Below are 20,001 nucleotides of genomic sequence, written 5' to 3'. Positions count from 1 at the left end.
TTTATTCCCTTTCACTCTGTCCTACTACATCTTAACCTGAGTATGACATATTGCATGCCTCTTATAGTGATAAATGTTCAGCTTATTAATAAAAGGCTCACTACCAGCCTTTCAGAAACATTATCCCCCAGTTTACCAAAAGTGAATTGTATAAATTCCACAAAAGATACATTTTAATCAAAACATCTAAATGTGTCATTCAAGTGTAATAAAAAGCCTTGCCTGTGGGAATGGTGACTGCATGGTATCTCTGATCTCCTCATCATGTCCCCAAATGTAAATTTCATAGAGCATTAATATTCTAATTAAGATCATTTCAAGCAAACTTATTCAGATTTTCATGGGTAGAGATGATTAACAAAAAAGTAAGCAGAAGTTGTCCATTTTCCTTTTTAAAAAATATTTACATGTATTTACTCTTAAAAATATTGAAAAATACATTGATACTTTCAATAAGTTTCAGGAACCATATTTATTTGTTTAGGTGCTGGTCCTGTGGGCTTTAACTCAGGGCCTGAGCACTGTGTCTGAGCTTTTTTGCTCAATGCTACAATGCTATTGCTTAAGCCACAGTTCTATTTGGGGCTTTTGGTAATTAATTGGAGATAAAAGACTCGAGTTTTTTCCTGTCCAGGCTTTTTTTGAACCACGATCCTCAGATCTCAACTTCCTGAATAGCTAAAGTTACAGACATGAGCCACCATCACTCAGCAACTTCAAAGATGAAAATAGTGAAACTTTTGACAGGGATGCAACTATATGCTATATTATAATCTGCCTAGACAGTACTAGCTAGCCTATTAAGAAAAGTGCTTAGCATTTCTATATCTAGCTAAGAAATGAAGGAAGAAAAAACAGAGTGAGAATCTTGTGATCTTTGTGACAAGTACTGAACATATATGGACAGGTATATATCAGCTTCTCAGCAAAAGGTCATGGAATAGGACCACAACTGCATGTTGCCATTCTGGAACAGTGCTGGCGGAAATTCTCATTCTGCTTTCTCTTCCTCATTCTGTGTCTTTCTATCACCCATTCTCTCACATGCCAAAATCTTTTTTCTTTCTATTTATTTACTTTTGGTGCTAGTCATAGGGATGTGGACCAAGGGCCTGGACACTGTCCCTGAGTTTTTCACTGAAGACTAGCACTCTACCACTTTAAGCCACATCACCACTTCCAGCTTTCTGAAGGTTAATTAGATATGGGTTTTACAGACTTTCTTGTCCAGGCTGGCTTTGAACTGTCATTCTCAGACCTCAGCCTCCTGAATAGCTAGAATTACAGACTTGAGCCACTGGCCCCTGGCTTCATTATTCTCTTCAATGCTTCCTCCTACCCTCATGGACAATTCTTAAGTGGCCATGTCTAATTATATATGCATAGTGAATTCTTTCATTATTTAAAAAATTATTATCCTTACATGGTTGTACAAAGGGATTTTAATTCAGCAAGTCAGATTTTGAGTAAAATGAGTCTTGCTTCCACCATTCTCTCCCATTTTTCTGAACCCCACCCATCCCCATTTCATTTTCCCCTACACCACTGACTATTATGACTCAATTCTCCCACCCTTCCTTTCTCCATTGGGCTACCTCCCTTCACTTGACTTCCCTGACCACTCCCCACAACACTTTTCAGCTTCCTCATATTCATTTTGTTCAACTCTAAGTTAGAATAATTCTTTTTTTTTCCTACTTAGAAAAGTTTATTGAACATTATTCTTGCATCACACTTAAGAAAAACTTAATTTTCCCCAAAGGCACCCTTCATTTCATATGATTGATATTTTTGTAGTAAAAATACAATTAAATATGAAATTAGGAAAAGGCAGAATATAAAACATCATGCTGAGCAAAAACAAGTCCAAAAAAGTCACCATATATCCACAGAATATTTCCTATGGTACATGTTTTCTATGTAAATCATATCTTAATGCAATTTTTAGAACCATATTTAAATAGTCTTGCAATTTGTTAACTGTAGTTATTGAACTTTTCTTCCATCACATAATTAATATTAAATTGTCTACATCTGCTATGATCCACACACTGTAACCCAAAGTTTTTTTTTTTTTAAAGAATTGCAGTTACTTCTCAAGGTTTGAGAAATCTGGTCCTCCTTTTGTGTAGTTTCCTGATATTTCAGCTCCACTGAAGTCAAAGCCAGGATTTTCTTTCTGGAATCTCTCTAACGTAAGCTTTCTCTGCATTTGGTCTTGCATCCAGGGATCGGCTGCGTACTCAGATTCTAGAAGGGAAGTCCAACAGTTGGCTGCGTCTCTCTTTGTCTTTGTAAGAACAATGCGGACCATTTTTCTATCCTTCAGAGTCCATGTCCCTTCATTCGCGATTGTGGAATCGAAGAGCTTGCCCTTGAGGATGTCGCGGCCGCCCACGGCCAGCGCCACGTGCCGGCCGTGCAGGCCGCACTGCACGTCCTGCGCGCGCGTGCCCGGAGGCACCTGCACCTCGATGAACACCTCCTCCAGCGTCTGGTACCACTGGCCCCACGGCGTCCTGCACAGCACCACCCCGCTGCGCTCCTCGAACGGAGCCGACATGCTCCCCGGCCCGGCCCCGAGGCGGCCCGGGATCGCCCCTAGAATAATTCTTGAAACAATTCTTTCCCAAATTCCATGCGAATCATTCCTCATAGACTGGCCTTGAGCCCGAACTCTGTGCTTCAAGCCCCTTAAACTTAAGTAAAATCCTGGGGGAGGTGTGATGTGATTGTCAATGTCCTCTCTTTCTGACATGACCCACTTTCACCTCTGAAAGTGCCTTTTCTATTCTAAAAAAAAACCTGTACTTGCATAACACTTAGGATGTTGCTTGAATTCTCTTGCCAGATACACAAATAGTGTGAAGGTAGCTGTTCTGACCTTTGTGGACATTCTGCTTCTCCTCTCCTTCCCTTCTTTCTCCTCTTTGTCCCTCTTCACTTTCTTTTTAGTTCATCTTCTATAGGAAAAAATGTAGAACTATGATGATAAAACTCATATATTTCTTCCTAATATAAACAATTAGTATTAGTCCTATATTAAGAACTGTTGAACTGCAATGATAGGTTAGTAGTAAAGATAATCTACTTGCCTAGCATTCACTAGGCCTCAGAATCCATTCTCAGCACATGCTCCCTAATGCATGCATGCACATGTGCACGCACGCGAGCGTGCACACACACACAACCAGGGTTTGAACTCAAGGCCTTATTCTTTCTAGGTAACTATTCTATCACTTGAGACATAACCCTTGTCATATATGTTTATATCTCTCTCTATCTATATATTTATAGGTATAGATACATAGAGATATTTATCTATATAGATAGCTTTATATGCACTACATATACTACATAGACTATATACATATATAGTTATATATAATGCAGTATATGTAATGTATATATAGATATATAGTATATATATACTTATGTATAGTATATATACATATATGTGTAGCATATCTATGTATCTATATATAGTATATCTATGGATATAGAGATAGAGATAGTTATGGATATACCTCAAAACATACTATTTGGGTCGTCATTGTTCCAGACTACATCCTAATCAGTAACCAAATATTTGTAATTTTCTTTTCTCTGAAATATTTTGATTTCACTCTTGGTTAACATATTATTTGTAGATAATGATAGGTATTTGGAGAAGGATCCCCTAATAGTTGCTTTGAGAGACAATGAAGGGAAAATCTATCCTAGACCCTAACGACTGACTCTGTTTAGTGGCAGACAAGATGAATAAGGGCTCCAAAAAGGCAGCCACATAGCTCAATTGGTAAAATGTATCTCAGTGAGTCCAAATTGACCTCACCTGTAAAATACCTACAGATGGAGGAACAGGGAATAGGAATAAATTTGAGCACCAACAGTAGACAAATCAATAAGATGACAAACAATACTATTTAAAAGTTAACACATGCATTTTATACACTTGCACACCACCCAACTTATTTACTTATAATTTTATGAGCTAAATGTAGTTTCCCCATGGAAGAGAAAACATGTGTCCTTGTCACTCGGTTCCTGACTTACTTAATCTATTTTTTTCCAGGTCAATATCATGCTTTCTTATGGATGAATGAAATTCCAAGAAAATCTACTATCACATTTTCTTGATCAAAGAAAAGTTGAATAAGGGAGATTGCATTAAACTGCAGAGATTCTGCGTGGCAGATGACATAGTTAGTGAGATAAATTGGAGGTGCACAGATTGGGAGAAGATCTTCCCTAGCCAAACAACAGACAAGGGCTTCATATCAAAAATCTACCTAGATCTGGAAAACTTAAACCCCACAATAACAACTCCTCAAAAAACAACAATGTCATTCACAAGCAGGCTAAAGAATTAAGAAGAGATTTTTTTTTAGGAATGTTCACACATTTATCATAACTCCAAACTGAAAAGCAGACATCAATAACAGAATTCCTAAATAGTCACACACTGCTAAATGGAATACTGTAGTAGACAGCAATTCAAGAGTATGAATTACAGCTATATGAACAACCTAAACAGCCTATGGATTAAAACAATGTTAGCAAATGCAGCAAACATAATAGATTATATATTATACTGTTACATTTGCATACAGATGAAGAGAAAGAGTAAAACTAAACAATATATTGCTTAGGATTGAATGTTTGTGATAAAACAATAAAGAAAAACAAGGAAGTGGTTATCAAGAAAGTTAGAACAATGGCTACTTCCAGGGCAGAGGGAAAGGCCAGGGGCATTAGAGGGTATCTGGGGAGCTAGCAATATTTTATTTTTTTGAACTTATTAGATTCTTTCTTCATAATACTGTAGTCAGTTTATGCATTTAAAATATTTGACAATAAAATATTAAAAGTAATTTGATATACTGTAGATAACATAGAAAGGAAAGAAAGCTTGCCAAATTATTTAATCTTTGACAGTAGAAACCACTGGTATGGGATAATCACTGATTAGTTCCTCATAAGTGCTCACTTTCAAGTGTAGGTGTGCTGAACCCTATACAAATACTCCTTTGATTTATATATATTAAATATAGTATGCAGATTTCTATCATAAATTGACAAACTAGGTAAAGAACTATTGGCTGAAAGTTCAGTTTCTTTTGAAGTAACTAACTGATTTGTCCTCTAGATTTATAAGCAATGTAAGATTAAGAGCTAAAAAGATGTAGAACAAGTTAGAAATCTATGCATTTCCTTCTCCCCAGTGGCTACTTTCAGCTGTTTCCCTGAGTTAGCAGGCAGGGTGGGAGGTAGGTAAATCTTGCCAGGTAAGCTTAGTGCAGTTGGCAGTTCACAAGTAGGTGGCTCAGGGCTCTCCTGAGTGTCATTAAGTCCCTCCCTCAGTGTTAAGGTTCTAAGGTGGAACTACTGAAGGTTCTAAGTTCAAGTCATAGTTCTGAGAATTCTAGTCCTTTAAAAGTTTCTATTCCTAGAAAAACTACACTTACAGGCATTTGAAAAACTGTTGTCTGGCATACATTTTGGAGGTGTTCACTGGGTGACACAGTTCTGCTGGGTGCATTCTTTTCATTCCACACTCACAAAGTTAAACTCTGTGATGCTCAGCTTCACAAAAGTCTAAATTCGTGTCTTACTCCTTTAATGTCTCCTCAGTGTCAAAACAAGAACAAAACTGAAAGACTGTCAAAAGAAAAAAGAAAAAACACAAGATTCTGCTGCCATTGACTGTTGATCTGATTCCCTGCGAATATAATTTGGGATGATGGTCACATCGAGACAGTCAAGTCTAGGGCAATTAAGGCAGAATGCTCAGCCTGGCTATTAGAACTTTAGGTGGAAGGCAATAGGGCCAGGGGCAACTTTTGCAGCATCCTTCTCCTCTCCCTTTCCATCCACGTTTCCTGCAACATTTTAATTTTTTAAAAAAAAGTTGTTAAATTACTCATTAGAAGTTTCCCTGGCCTCATGCTTGCATATACTTAGCGGTGGGAGTGCAGAAACCTGGAGCTTCCTGACTTTGTCTATTATACACCTGTTCCTATTCTCCTACCTCAAGTGGAGAAGTGCACTGTCCACTACAGCAGCTTCCAAGCCCACCTCAGAGCTGGGGAATCTGTTTTTGTTTACCTTCCTTGCTGCTGCTTTAGTCTCATGCTCACACTACTCAGCAGGCCAGGTTCAACACATAATTTTGAGGGTCGTAGTCCTTTCAAAATATCCTAGAGGATTACATAACATTCCATACGATTTTTTTTAACTTGAATTTATTTTCCAGGACAGCAACATCGCTAGTAAAGGTGCAAACTGTAAAAATATTTCACAAGTAGTTAAGTCAGGCCTGGTGACTCTGCACTCAAGCCGTACCTGTTTCCCTTCCCGGCTAGGGGGTTGGGGGGCCTCACAGCTCTCATCTTCTCCATGTGCTTGCACCTCCATCATTCCTGAGCTCCACTAGTGCCATTCAAGAGAAGCATTCGTTCACTTATTCATTCACCAAATGTCTGCTTGGACATCCCCAAGGGTTCCCCTGCTGGGTCCTGCTGCACAGGCCAAGGTGGTGAGGCAACTTCTCCCTGGGTTTGGTGTTTTGAGGTCCTGGTGGCGGCCAGATGCCTCCCCTTGCGGTGGTGCAGCTCACAGGCGGTGCGGCCCCCACCTGCCCTGGAGGATACCGCCACAGCCTCTGAGCAAGCTCTCCCAGTGTCCTCTGGTCAGGGTCAAGGTCTGGCAGTGGCTCCCCTGTCTCTTCAGTTCTGATGTGGCTGTGGAGGAGGCTGCAGCAGCGGTAGCAGGGACTTGGTGGTGGCAGCTGCTTCCCACGACCCCAGAAGAGATTTCTCTGGAGAGAAAATAGAGTATCCAGTAGACACACGAAGAGATGCTTGACATCTCTGGCTATAAAACAAATGCAAGTCAAAATGACATTGAGATTCCACCGTACCCCAGTTAGAAGGGCCATTATGCAAAATACAAATAATAACAGATGCTGGCAGGGGTGTGGCCAAAAGGCAACCCCCCCCCCTACACTGTTGGTGGGAGTGCAAACTCGTTCAACCCCTCTGGAAAGCACTATGGAGGTTCCTCAAAAGGCTAAACAGAAAACTCCCCTGTGACCCAGCAACCCCACTCCTGGGCATTTACCCAAATGATCACAAACAGCTATGTTCACTGCAGCATTATTTACCATAGCATTACCAAGATATGGAACCAACCTAGATTCTCCTCAGTGGATGATGGATGGATCAAGCAGTTGTGGCATGTATACACAATGGAATTCTATACTTCCATCAGAAAGAATGACATTGCCCCATTCATAAGGACATGGAAAGACTTGGAAAAAATCTTATTAAGTGAAGTAGGCCAGAACCAAAGCAACACAGTCTCCATGGCTTCCTTCTGTTGTAATGATTGTTACATCCTAGGATAGTCCTAGCAGAGGATCACAACAGCTCAATAGCTATGTACCTATGACCATATAAAATGATGCTAATTGAAATGAGGTCCGAGATTAGAAACAAGGGGTTTGTTTTTGTGCTGTGGTTTGTTTGTTTTTTTTGTTTGTTTGTTTTTTGGTACCGTGTGAAGTGATGTCAATTTCTTTCACTTTTTTCCCCATTTGGTTTATCACCCGTTGTCACTGTTTTTTGTTTGTTTGTTTGTTTATTTGGTGCCTTGTGTGTTGTATATTTGTTTATCTAATTTGAGGAAGTAAAGAATGCTGAGACATAGGACAGAGGGTGAAACAATGCAACAATGATACTCACAAGACATTTTGTTGGAAATGAACTTTACAACTTGTGGGGAAGGTACTCCCCCACAAGGGAAAGTGGGAATAAATGAGGGGCAGCGTAACAGTGTTTGATAAGAAATATACTCATTACCTTCTGTAACTGTTATCCCTCTGTACATCATGTTTTTAATAAAAACAAAATGTTAAAAAGAGACTTAAAAAAGAGAAGACCAAGGAATGACTTTCAATGTATGAGAAGAAAAATTTTAATCCACCAAGAATAATCACCTAGTAGGAAATACTTTCAAATTCAAGCCAAACTATAATTGCATTTCAAAGGCATTATAATGTGTTATAATCATATTTCCATTGTAAGAATCCTTACCAAGAATTATCAAGAATCCTTATGCAAGAATTACAAGCACCAGAATTACAAACACAAGGATCCAGAGTTATTATCTTTACTTTAAAAAAAATACATCCAAATTGCAAAATAGCACAGAAATCAAATTACATCATACAGATAAACTTTTTAACTCTCTTTTAAAGACTTTTCCAATTTTTAATACATCCCAATGGGCAGTTTTAGAAATACCAAACAAATAATCACATTGCCCATTTTACCCTCATGTTTCCAATGTCCATCAGCAAGGAACAAAGATAAGCCTCCATTGGCCCATCCTACAGAATGGGCATATACCCATCCGACTCCTTAGGGCTGGATGAACTGCCTTTGTGCCAGCTTACTCTTTTTCCACCATGTGTGGACTCAGCCCTGGGGCCTGCCTCACCATGCATGGACCAGCTAAGCTGCACCTCTGCCAATTCACCCCTCCACCTCAAAGATAGGAACACAGGCCCATCCTAATTTTTCCTGTCCTTTCCTTTTGATCTCTGACCGAGAAACCCGAAGCAGTTCTTTAACAATGATAGAGATTAATATCCAAATTTCTGATTTAGCCTCAAATTTGTAAACAGTGGAGGGAAATAAGTTTCAAATTCCCAAAGCCTTTTGCTAAGCCAGATAACTTGATTAACATGCAAACAGCCTAACACATTAAGATACCAATATTTTGCAGCTGCAACTTAAAGAAATGTGTTGTTTAAACTATAATCCCTCTTTAAAGCAATGTAAAAACCCTTTAAAACATTTGGTAACAACAAACTTGATGACCTTTATGGAGTTTGAACTGAAACTCAACCATTTTTACATCATACTGACAGTTATAATCTTGAATATGTTGACACTCACACACACACACACACACACACACACACTCACATACACTTGCACAAAAGATCCTAAAGCAAAGCAGGCAAAATAAATATGGGCTGTACATTTTCCAGTGACAAGAGGTATTTTTTTTTTTGCCAATTTTGCAAATCACCAAGGTTTAAGACAAAACTTTTTTAACAAATGACTTTGGCATTCTATGGCCTCAGTTGCCAGGGATTGCTTCTGTAGCAAGGCATTTTAGGACACCAAATAGTTTTATGTTGAAAAAGCTGTGTGTGGGTCCCCTGGACCTAACTGAGCCCACCTAGTACTGGACTCGAGTCTTTAGCCCAATTTTGACTAGAGCATTTTAAATTTACCTTTTGAATACCTTCAGCTGTGGAAAAAAGGTGGTTATCTCATCTCTTAGCCCACCAGGTGGCCTGACTGACTTTTGACAATTTAAGCCAAGAGGCCCTAAGCTGCCTGTACCCTTCCAACTGCCCCATTATAGAAGGGTCTTCCTGGTCCATTGACACGAATAAAAACATCATTATTCACCCGAGTTGGACTCATGAGGCTTCTCTACCTACTGTTATTATATCATTTTAAAATATTGTATTTTATTTGGCTTGTCAATTTTCGAAGGTCAGAAGGCAACTTCCCCAAAATATATCACTTTCGCACAAGTGTACGTTCAGTTGAAGTAAAATAAGAGCACAATTCAGAGAAGCTGTCTGGGCTGGTAGTGTAAATTAATGATAGAGTTAGTGCCTGTTAATCCCAAAGCCCTGGATTCTTCAACAGTGAAGATAGGGAGCAGCTGAGGACAGGGAGAATGGGAGGGGAAGGAAAATGGTGACGGCATAGAGAGGAGAAGAGTAGGAGGAGAAGTAGGATCAAAGACAAGCTGAAAGTCAGAGCAAGGAATTTGCTCAGGTGTAGAGCACTTGTGTAGATTTACTGAGGTTCAGGGTTCTATTCCTCAGTTAGGGCTAGAGTTAGGCTAGGGCTAGAGCGAGGTTAGGGCTAGGACAGGGTAGGAGAGAGTAGAGATAGGACAGGGTAGGGAGAGCTGAGAGAGCGAGCCGAGAGAGCACCCGGTACATTGACGCAGTCGATGGCCTCCTGGCGCATGTTACTTGTAGCCCTTGTGCTCCAGGAAGTCCTCCAGCAGGGCACGAGGTGGCCACCCTCCTTGAGGTTCTTCAGCATCTTCTGCAGCAGCAGCAGTTTCCCAGACGCCCAGAGGAGGGCGCTGCCATCATACATGCCATTGGGCATCTTTGGGGCCTCCATGGCGGCTACGGGGAAGAGGTAAGGGTGGTTGCAGCACTTCTTGAGATCCATCACCATGTTCAGCAGCGAGACCTGGTTGCTGTCCCCATGTGCGTTGAAGGCCCCAAATTTTCGTATGAGGATGTACTTGTAGTACTTCTGCATGGGCCTCAGCTCCATGCGCATGATCAGCACCGTCTTGGAGGGCATGTTCTTGAAAATGTCTGGCCCCAGCATGTCGTGCAGCTTCTTGACCAGCTTCTTGATCTGGTCTTCTTTGGCGATGTTGGTGAACTCCTCCAGGAAGCCCTCCAAATTGTGGAACCTCTCGGGGGTGAGGAAGTTGAGAAGGTGAAACAACTTCGATTGTTCTGCAGGGGCGTCCCCGTGAGCAAAAGCTTGTGCTGCAGTGAGTAGCCATTGAGAACCCAGGACTTTGACTGATTGTTCTTCAGCCGATGGGCCACGACCACAATGAGGCAGGCCCAGTTGATGGAGTCCAGGATGGCCATGCCGGTGGTGATCAGCTTGTGGAACTTCACAGAGGCCTCTTTCCTCATGCAGGGGGCCTTCTTGCCCCTGCGAATGGCGTTGTCCTCGAAGGAGAACTCATTCTCACGGAAGATGGCATGGCTATCCTTGGTGCCCACTTAGGTGACCACGTACATGTCGGGGGTCCACATCTCAAACTTGCGCTCCCAGTTGATGATGGTGGACAGGGACGCACTCACCAGGGAGGGGACTTTGGAGAGGCCCTCCTTGTAGAGGGAGTAGAGGAACACAGAGGTCTGTACTGTCTTCCCCAGCCCCATCTTGTCCGCCAGGATGGTGACAGTGCCCTGCACCCAGGAGAAGAGCAAACAGTTGAGGCCCTCCATCTCGTAGGGGTGTAGGGTTCCACCCGTGGCGTCCAGGTACTCGGGGTGCCTCTCATACTTCACCATGGGATCGACCATGGGCGTCTCGGGCGGCTGCTCCAGCTTCCTGAGCTTCACCTTCTTCAGCTTCTTGCAGGGCCTGCCTTCCTCGCCCCGCATCAGCTCCCTGTGGTTCCAGTAGCTCTGCTTGAACAGGTCATAGTCCTGGATCTCCTCGTCCTTGCTCTCCCAGGATGCCTGGTCATAGGGCAGGTCTCACCACTTGATCAGGTAGTGCACGTGGCCCTTCTGGTCGATGCTGTGGTTGAGGTTACGGTGGATCATCATGCACTCGGGCTTGATCCCATAGTTGTAGAAGTGCTCCTCCATCTCCACAAACTTGGGGTCCTTGTTCTTGTGCTTATGGCTCTTCTCATCACCAAAGTCCCCCAACAGTGGCTCGTCCATGTTGTTCTTGCGCTGGTAGTTGCGGAACCTGACCAGCTGCAGCTCCAATACCAAGGAGCAGTGCCAGTATGACATGCCCTGCCACTTCAGGAAGAACTGCTGCTCCGGCCCACCCTCCAGGGGCTTTGAAGAGGGCATGCTGGGGTTGGCATCCGGGGGCCGTGGCATGGGCGTGGGGGACCAGAAAACCCCCACCAGGGGCACACTAGGGTAAGCACAACACAGCGGCAGGACACTATCCCGCAGAGAAAGACACAGAACCTACCCACCCCCAAGTGCAGTGAGGGTGACCACCTCGGCAACAACCGAGACGGTCATGCTCACCCATTGGGCAGTAAGGTTCAACAGCCAAACTCAAACCCAGAGCCAGGACACAAACAAGTCCCCACTGACAGACCAGCGGGAACCAGCACAAAGCCAAACCAGGGAAGGCACCCACAGATCTCCAGACGTACAAATCACAAAGAAATATAACAAATTTCATCAAAGGGCAAGCCAACTCGCCAGCTCCAAAAAGCAGTATGACTGAAGAGGAGATGGAGAATAAAAAAACAACTGAGACTATGATAGCAGAAATGGAAAGCCTCAGAAACAAAATCAGAAAACAATTCCAGGAGTTTAGAGTGGAAGTTTCAAAGGACATCCAGGAAGCCCAGAAGAAAATGGAAGCAAAAATGGATACAGTACAAACCTCCGTTAAAGAAGACCTTAACATCCGGAAAAGTGAAATGCATGAAAAACAATAGATTTAAAATACAACTCTTTAAAGGAAGAATTTTCCACGATCTGAGCTGATCTGGCAACCATAAATAGCTCCCTGACATCCATAAACTCCGCACTTGAATCCACAGCACAAAGAATTGACCATATTGAAGCCAGAATCTCTCTCTTGGACGATGATGCAGCCGATAAGGACCAGAAAATTACCACAATCCAAGAAACGGTAAAGCTCCAGGGCAGACGAATCCAGGAGCTAGTGGACAAAGATAAGAGATATAATCTGCACATAACTGGAATAGAAGAAGGAGCCAAATACTAGAGAAGAGGGCTTCAACATATTTTCAATAAAGTGATTGCAGAAAACTTCCCCAATCTCACAAGGGACCTCATCCAGGTAACCAAAGCCTATAGAACACCTGGCAGACCAGACCCTAGAAAAGCCACGCCCAGGCACATAATAATCAAGACTTCAGATCTCAAGAATAAAGAGCAAATTCTGAATGCAGCCAAAGCGAAGAAAGAAATTTATGACAATAGGAAGATGATCCGAATAACAGCAGACCTCTCCACACAAACCTACCACGTGCTATGAGAATGGAAGAACACCATCCAAGTCCTACAGACCAACAACTGCCAACCTAGAATAAAATATCCAGCGAAGCTGGAGTTCATATTCAAGGGGAAAACCAGATCTTTCCATAGCAAAGAGGATCTAAAGGAGTATATGAATAAAAAACCAACCCTACAGCGAATTCTAAGTGGGGAACCCCACAACAGAAATCGTACAGGACACACAGACAGAAACAGAAAGAAACTACAATAGCCAGAGCACAACAGAAAGAGCAGCTCATTAAAAACAAGAAAAAAAAAAGAGGAAAAACAGCCTAACAAGAAAATGGAAGGAGAAAAACACTCTTATCCTTAATCTCTGGGAATATAAATGGTATAAACTCTCCAATAAAGAGGAGCAGACTGGCAGAATGGATCTGCAAACAAAAAGTTGCCATCTGTTGTCTACAAGACCCACCTTACAGCAAGGGATAAAAACAGGCTCCGAGGGGCTGGGGATATGGCCTAGTGGCAAGAGTGCCTGCCTCATATACATGAGGCCCTGGGTTTGATTCCCCAGCACCACATATACAGAAAATGGCCAGAAGTGGTGCTGTGTCTCAAGTGGCATAGTGCTAGCCTTGAGCAAAAAGAAGCCAGGGACAGTGCTCAGGCCCTGAGTCCAAGCCCCAGGACTGGCCAAAAAAAAAAAAAAAAAACAGGCTCCGAATGAAAGGATGGAGCAAGATCTTCCAAGCAAACGCACCTACCAAAATGGCAGGAGTAGCCATCCCGATCTCAGACAAGCTGGACTTTTCATTAAAATCAAGTCAAAAAGACAAAGAAGGTCACTACATTTTAATACAAGGAAAAATCCAGAATCAAGACATCACGGTGATAAATGTATACTCACCGAACAAAAGAGGCCCTACATATGTCGAGCAAATTCTCACAGAACTACAGAACAAGATAGACCCAAACACAATCATAGTGGGAGACTTAAATACCCCACTCTCCCCAAGAGACAGATCCAACACCCAGAGGATTAGCAAGGGAGCTGAGAACCTAAGTAACACCATATCCCAAATGGATCTGACAGATTTATACAGAATCTTCCACCCTACAGAGACCCAACACACCTTCTTTTCAGCAGCCCATGGATCATACTCCAAAATAGACCATGTCATAGCCCACACAAAGAACCTCAGCAAATACAAAAGTATTGATGTCATCCCACGTATTATATCTGACCACAGTGCATTAAAGGTAACCCTCAATAACAATGGTTACCACAGAGGCTATACACATTCTTGGAGGCTAAACCCCACACTTTTATCCAACATTTGGGCCACAGACCAAATTAAAGATGAAATCAATGAATTCATAAGCCACAATGACAATGAAAATACATCAAAAAGAAACCTATGGGACACAGCTAAGGCAGTACTGAGGGGCAAGATCATTGCCCTCAGCACTCACATTAAAAGAATGGAAGCAGAGCAGGTAAATAACCTCACGATGAAACTAAAACAACTGGAGAAACAAGAAATGTTCAAATCTAAAATGACTAAGAAGAGAGAGAGATCACAAAGATTAAAGAAGAGATAAATATGATTTAAAATAGAAAGACCATTCAACAAATAAATAAGACTAAAAGCTGGTTCTTTGAGAAAATAAATAAAATTGACAGACCCCTCGCAAGACTTACAAAAAAAAAGAAGAGAAGAGACTCATATACGTAAAAATCAGGTACTCCACCGGAAAAATTACAACAAGTACACACGATATTCAAACAATCATAAGGAACTATTTCCAGAACCTCTACTCACTGAAAATCAATAATTTTACAGAAATGGATCAATTCTTAGAGAAGTATAAACTTCCCAAACTGAACCAAGAAGAAATAAATCAACTAAATAAACCAATAACATACAGAGAGTAATCAAGAAGCTCCCAATAAAGAAAAGCCCAGGCCCAGATGGATTCACCAACGAATTCTATAAAACCTTTAGTGAGGAGCTAATACCAATACTCCTCAAACTCTTCCGCAAAATAGAAACAGAGGGAGAAATTCCAAACTCATTCTATGAAGCTAATATCATACTCATCCCCAAACCAGGCCAAGACCCAACAAAAAAAAGAGAACTACAGACCAATATCACTAATGAACACAGACACAAAGCTCCTCTATAAAATATTAGCTAACAGGATCCAGAAACTGATCAAGAAAATCATACATCATGACCAAGTAGGCTTCATCCCACAGTCACAAGGATGGCTCAACATCCGTAAATCAATCAACGTAATTCACCACATAAACAGAAGTAAAATCAAGAATCACATTGTTATCTCAGTCGATGCCCAAAAAGCCTTTGACAAAATACAACATCCATACTTATTAAAAGTCCTGGAGAGAACAGGAATAGATGGAGCATTCCTCAAAACAATAAAAGCCATATACAACAGACCAACTGCTAACATCGTATTAAATGGAGAGAAACTAAAATCATTCCCCCTAAACTCAGGAACAAGACAAGGATGCCCACTCTCCCTACTTCTTTTCAACATAGTGCTGGAATCCCTAGCCATAGCAATAAGGCAAGAGCAGGACATCAAAGGGATCCACATCAGCAAGGAAGAAATCAAGCTATCCCTATTCACAGATGACATGATCTTATATTTGAAGGACCCAAAAAACTCAGTCCCCAAACTCCTACACCTAATAAACCATTTTGGCAAAGTAGCAGGATACAAAATCAATCCACAAAAGTCAGCAGCTTTTCTGTACACCAGCAATGTACAAGCAGAAAAGGAAATTATGGAAACAATTCCATTTACAGTAGCCAAAAAAATAAATAAATAAAGTACCTAGGGATCAACCTAACCAAGGACGTGACGGACCTATTTAATGAGAACTATAAAAATCTAATAAGGGAAATCAAAGAAGACACAAGGAGATGGAAAGACCTCCCATGCTCATGGGTAGGCAGAATCAATATAGGGAAAATGGCCATATTGCCCAAACTGTTATACAAATTCAATGCAATCCCAATCAAAATCCCAGTTACATTCTTCACTGAAATAGAGAAAGCAATCCATAAATTCATATGGAACAGCAAAAGACCTGGAATAGCCAAAGCAATTCTAGACAAAAAAAGCAGTGCAGGAGGTATCACAATACCAGACTTCAAGATCTACTATAGAGTCATCATAACAAAAACAGCCTGGTATTGGTATAAAAACAGACCGGAAGACCAATGGATTAGAATTGAAGATCCAGAAATAAAACTGAACTCTTACAGTCAGCTGATATTCAACAAAGGAGCTAAAGACATACAATGAAATAAACATGGCCTTTTCGACTACTGGTGCTGGGAGAACTGGGCAGCCACAGGCAGAAAACTCAAAGTAGACCCAAGCCTATCACCATGCACCAAGATCAAATCAAAATGGAACAAGGACCTCAATATCAGACCTGAATCCTTGAAACTACTGAAGGACAGAGTAGGAAAGACGCTAGAACTTACAGGCACAGCAAGGAATTTCCTGAATATAGTCCCAGGGGCACAACAGATAGGGGAGAGACTCGACAAATGGGACTATTACAAATTAAAAAGTTTCTGCACAGCTAAGGACATAGCCACCAAAATAGAAAGACAGCCAACCATATGGGAAAGGATCTTTACCAGCACAGCAACAGACAAAGGCCTAATATCTGTCATCTACAGAGAGCTCAAAAAACTAAGCCCCTCCAAGCCCAATAAACCAATTAGGAAATGGACAAAGGTGCTAAAAAGAGACTTCACAAGAGAAGAGATAAAAATGGCAAAAAAAAAAATATGAGGAAATCATCCCTGGTAGTAAAGGAAAAGCAAATAAAAACAACCCTAAGATACCATCTCACTCCAGTTAGAATAGCCTATACTCTGAACTCAGGCAACAACAAATGCTGGAGGGGGTGTGGGGAAGGAGGAACCCTTCTCCATTGTTGGTGGGAGTGCAAATTAGTACAACCACTTTGGAGAACAGTATGGAGGTTTCTCAAAAAGCTCAATATAGACCTACCCTATGACCCAGCCATACCACTCCTAGGCATCTATCCTGAACAGCAGGTCCCAAGATATCAAAAAGACATTTGCACTTCCATGTTTATCACTGCACAATTCACAATAGCCAAAATATGGAAACAACCCAGATGCCCCTCCACAGATGAATGGATCCAAAAAATATGGTGCCTATACACAATGGAAGACTACATAGCAATTAGAAATGGTGAGAAATTGTTATTCGCAAGGAAATGGTCAGAACTTGAACCAATAATGTTGAGCGAGACAACCCTAGAACACAGAAAACAAAGGGGCATGATCTCCCTGATATATGACTGTTAAGATGGAGTGACGGAGAGACAGTAGAGACCAGGTCTGTGAAACCAAAAACTGCTTGTCAAATGGTATTTCCCACAGGATTGGGTCAGCGACCCAACATTATGTAATTAAAACCACACAACTACTCAACATATAAAGGTCAAAAATTGACCTCTCAGTGGAATACAATAGCTCAAAAGCTATGTATGTACGTTCATATAAGACTATTGTAGACATATTGCCTAATGTCGACATTACATTTAAAGCCCTAGGCGAATTTTCTTGGGCGTAGGCCACATGGCTACTGTATATGTTCTTGGCACATTGTGTATTGTATATATGTCTACCTGACCTAGGGAAGGGAAAGAAATGTACACACTGCCCTACTATGTAACTGTACCCTTTTTGCACAACACCTTGTCAAAAAAATTTTGTTTAATTAATAAATAAATTACAAAAAAAGAAATTTAAAATACATCAAATAGCATAAACTATGTGACAATATATGTTAATTTCACACAATGACATTATATATCATATTCATAAACTGCTTTATTAAATGGCAACTCATTTGTACAAGAATAAAAAATAAAGAAATGTGATTGAAACTCACTTCATACTATTAAAAAATAAAAATAACATATTGTGACATAATAAAAATGATTGTGAAAACTATGTACAAAACAAAAATTTTCAGAATTACTTCTTAATTAAAAGACTTAATAAAAGTTGTAAGTATAGTGTGATAGTTAATTGAAGGCTATGACACATCAAATATGGTTCAGAGGAATGTACAAATAAAGCATAATCTCATTGGTAAGGATATACCAGATTTCTTTCTTTTCCTTTTTTTGTTTTTTACAATAACATCCAGGTCTAGGTGGCATTAATAGTTGTTGGGATTTGTTACATTATGATATAACCTGATGCACAAGGGGTGGCATGTAGGGCACAGCACTGAATTGGATTTTCTCACAGTCTATAAGTACTTTACTTCCCTTTCTTCCATCTGCATATCTATACTCAAATTTGTTCATTCAGCCAGTTCTTGGGCTAGGCATGTCTACTTTGCTGATTATGTGTAACTGCGGAGTATTTTTATATTGCAACTCCCTTTCATTTTATATTTAATTGTATTAAGTATTTGTGCAAAGTGATTATAATTCCATAAGTCAAATTATCTCTTTTCACAGGTTCCAGTGGCTCTTGCCTGTAATTCTAGCAAATCAGGAGGCTGAGATCTGATTCTCTAATTTACCACCAGAAAAAATGGGAAGTTGCTCAAAGTGGTAGAGCCTGAGACTTGAACTGAAGTGCTCAGGGACAATGCCCAGGCCTGGAGTTCAAGCCCCATGACTAACAAAACAAATATTTGTCAATATATTCTTATAGTAAAAAATATACTCATAGGGCTGGAAACGTGGCCTAGAGGTAGAGTGCTCGCCTCACATACATGAATCCCTGGGTTTCTATTCCTCAGCATCACATACACAGAAAAAGCCAGAAGTGGTGCTGTGGCTCAAGTGGTAGTGTGCTCTCCTTGAGCAAAAAGAAGCCAGGGACTGTGCTCAGGACCTGAATTCAAGCCCCAGGACTGGCATGTACTATTCTACAGAAGATAACAAATATAGATTGAATAAAAGTATAAAAAATTTAGATCAGAAATCATGCACAAATCTATGTGTATATTTTTGTTTTGATTGTGCCAGACTGGATTAGTTTAATAATACATGAATATCTGTCTAGCTATTTATATTGAGGGATGATTATGGAAACAGATGAAGTGAGTTTGTTTAAAGATAGACCCTTTATTGCATTATTAAAAATATACTTTTGATCTATGTAAAATGGTGAATAGCTTTAAAGTCATGATTATAGGATGCAACCACAATATTAAGGGTCTTATGCTTGAAAATGACCAATATTTTCCATAATTGAAGACAATGTCATTATTTGTTTTTTTTCAGTTCCATACTCTCAGCAATAGCCACAAGCATCCTTCTTCATTGCTCACATACCAATCACTTTCCAAGCATCTGCTTGGGTATTGATCTAGAGACAGATACACATAAAACACAATGGTTGATGCTTTCATGAAGCCTGTGTGATTAAAGAGTAAGAAAAACAATAAATATAGTCCATAATGATAGATGACAAGAAAACTCACATCCCAATGCTTTGGATAAAAAATTTAAAGAAAAAATTGGTGGACAGACCAAGAGACAATGATGGCCAATCAGAAAAGGTCTCTTTGGACATTTGATATTTGAGCAAAGATCACAAGAAAGAGTTGTGTATACACATAGGTGTATAGGGATGTGTGTGTGTGTGTGTGTGTGTGTGTGTGTGATAATTTAAGTTTGAGGAAATAGCAATGCTATATCCAATGTGTGAATCTGGAATCTGCACAATCAAGGAGAGTGAGAAAAGTCAAAAACAGATGTTTTCCCATTGGAATTGGGAAACTATGGAATGATTCAGCCATGTGTGAAATGCCCTTGTTTAGGGTTGTTCATGTAAAATATGTCTCTGTAGTGCCCTGATTCTAAGGTGAAATGGACCATAATAAACTGAACTAGTCGATAGCTACAATAGTATAGATAAGAAACTCCAGCACCTTAAACTTGAGTGAAAAATACATACTGTAGATTGTAGATGCTGCATTAATGTCCTGGAGACAATGATAAGAAGTACTGTTTCTTTGAGTAAGGATCTAGAGTGTTTCAGATGTGTTAGATATGTCAGGTTAAGCATTCAAACCAATGTAGTAAAATATGTAGCCTGTGTTTCTATATACTCACAATTCAATAGATCCATTGAGCCTGCTTTACAGATTTC

At 40.5% G+C, this 20,001-nt stretch overlaps 1 protein-coding gene across 1 annotated transcript; it reads right to left on the bottom strand.

The window, feature by feature from the left end:
• Window positions 1-1,692: 1,692 nt before the first annotated feature.
• On the bottom strand, window positions 1,693-2,587 carry LOC125359575 (nudC domain-containing protein 2-like). The gene has a single exon (XM_048357368.1). The coding sequence runs from the start codon at window positions 2,561-2,563 to the stop codon at window positions 2,090-2,092; it is 474 nt and encodes a 157-aa protein (XP_048213325.1). The 5' UTR covers window positions 2,564-2,587; the 3' UTR covers window positions 1,693-2,089.
• Between the last annotated feature and the right edge of the window lie 17,414 nt (window positions 2,588-20,001).

Source organism: Perognathus longimembris, chromosome 11 (genome assembly GCF_023159225.1).
Source record: "Perognathus longimembris pacificus isolate PPM17 chromosome 11, ASM2315922v1, whole genome shotgun sequence".
NCBI lineage: Eukaryota > Metazoa > Chordata > Mammalia > Rodentia > Heteromyidae > Perognathus > Perognathus longimembris.
This window is presented reverse-complemented; position numbering and strand designations above follow the sequence as displayed.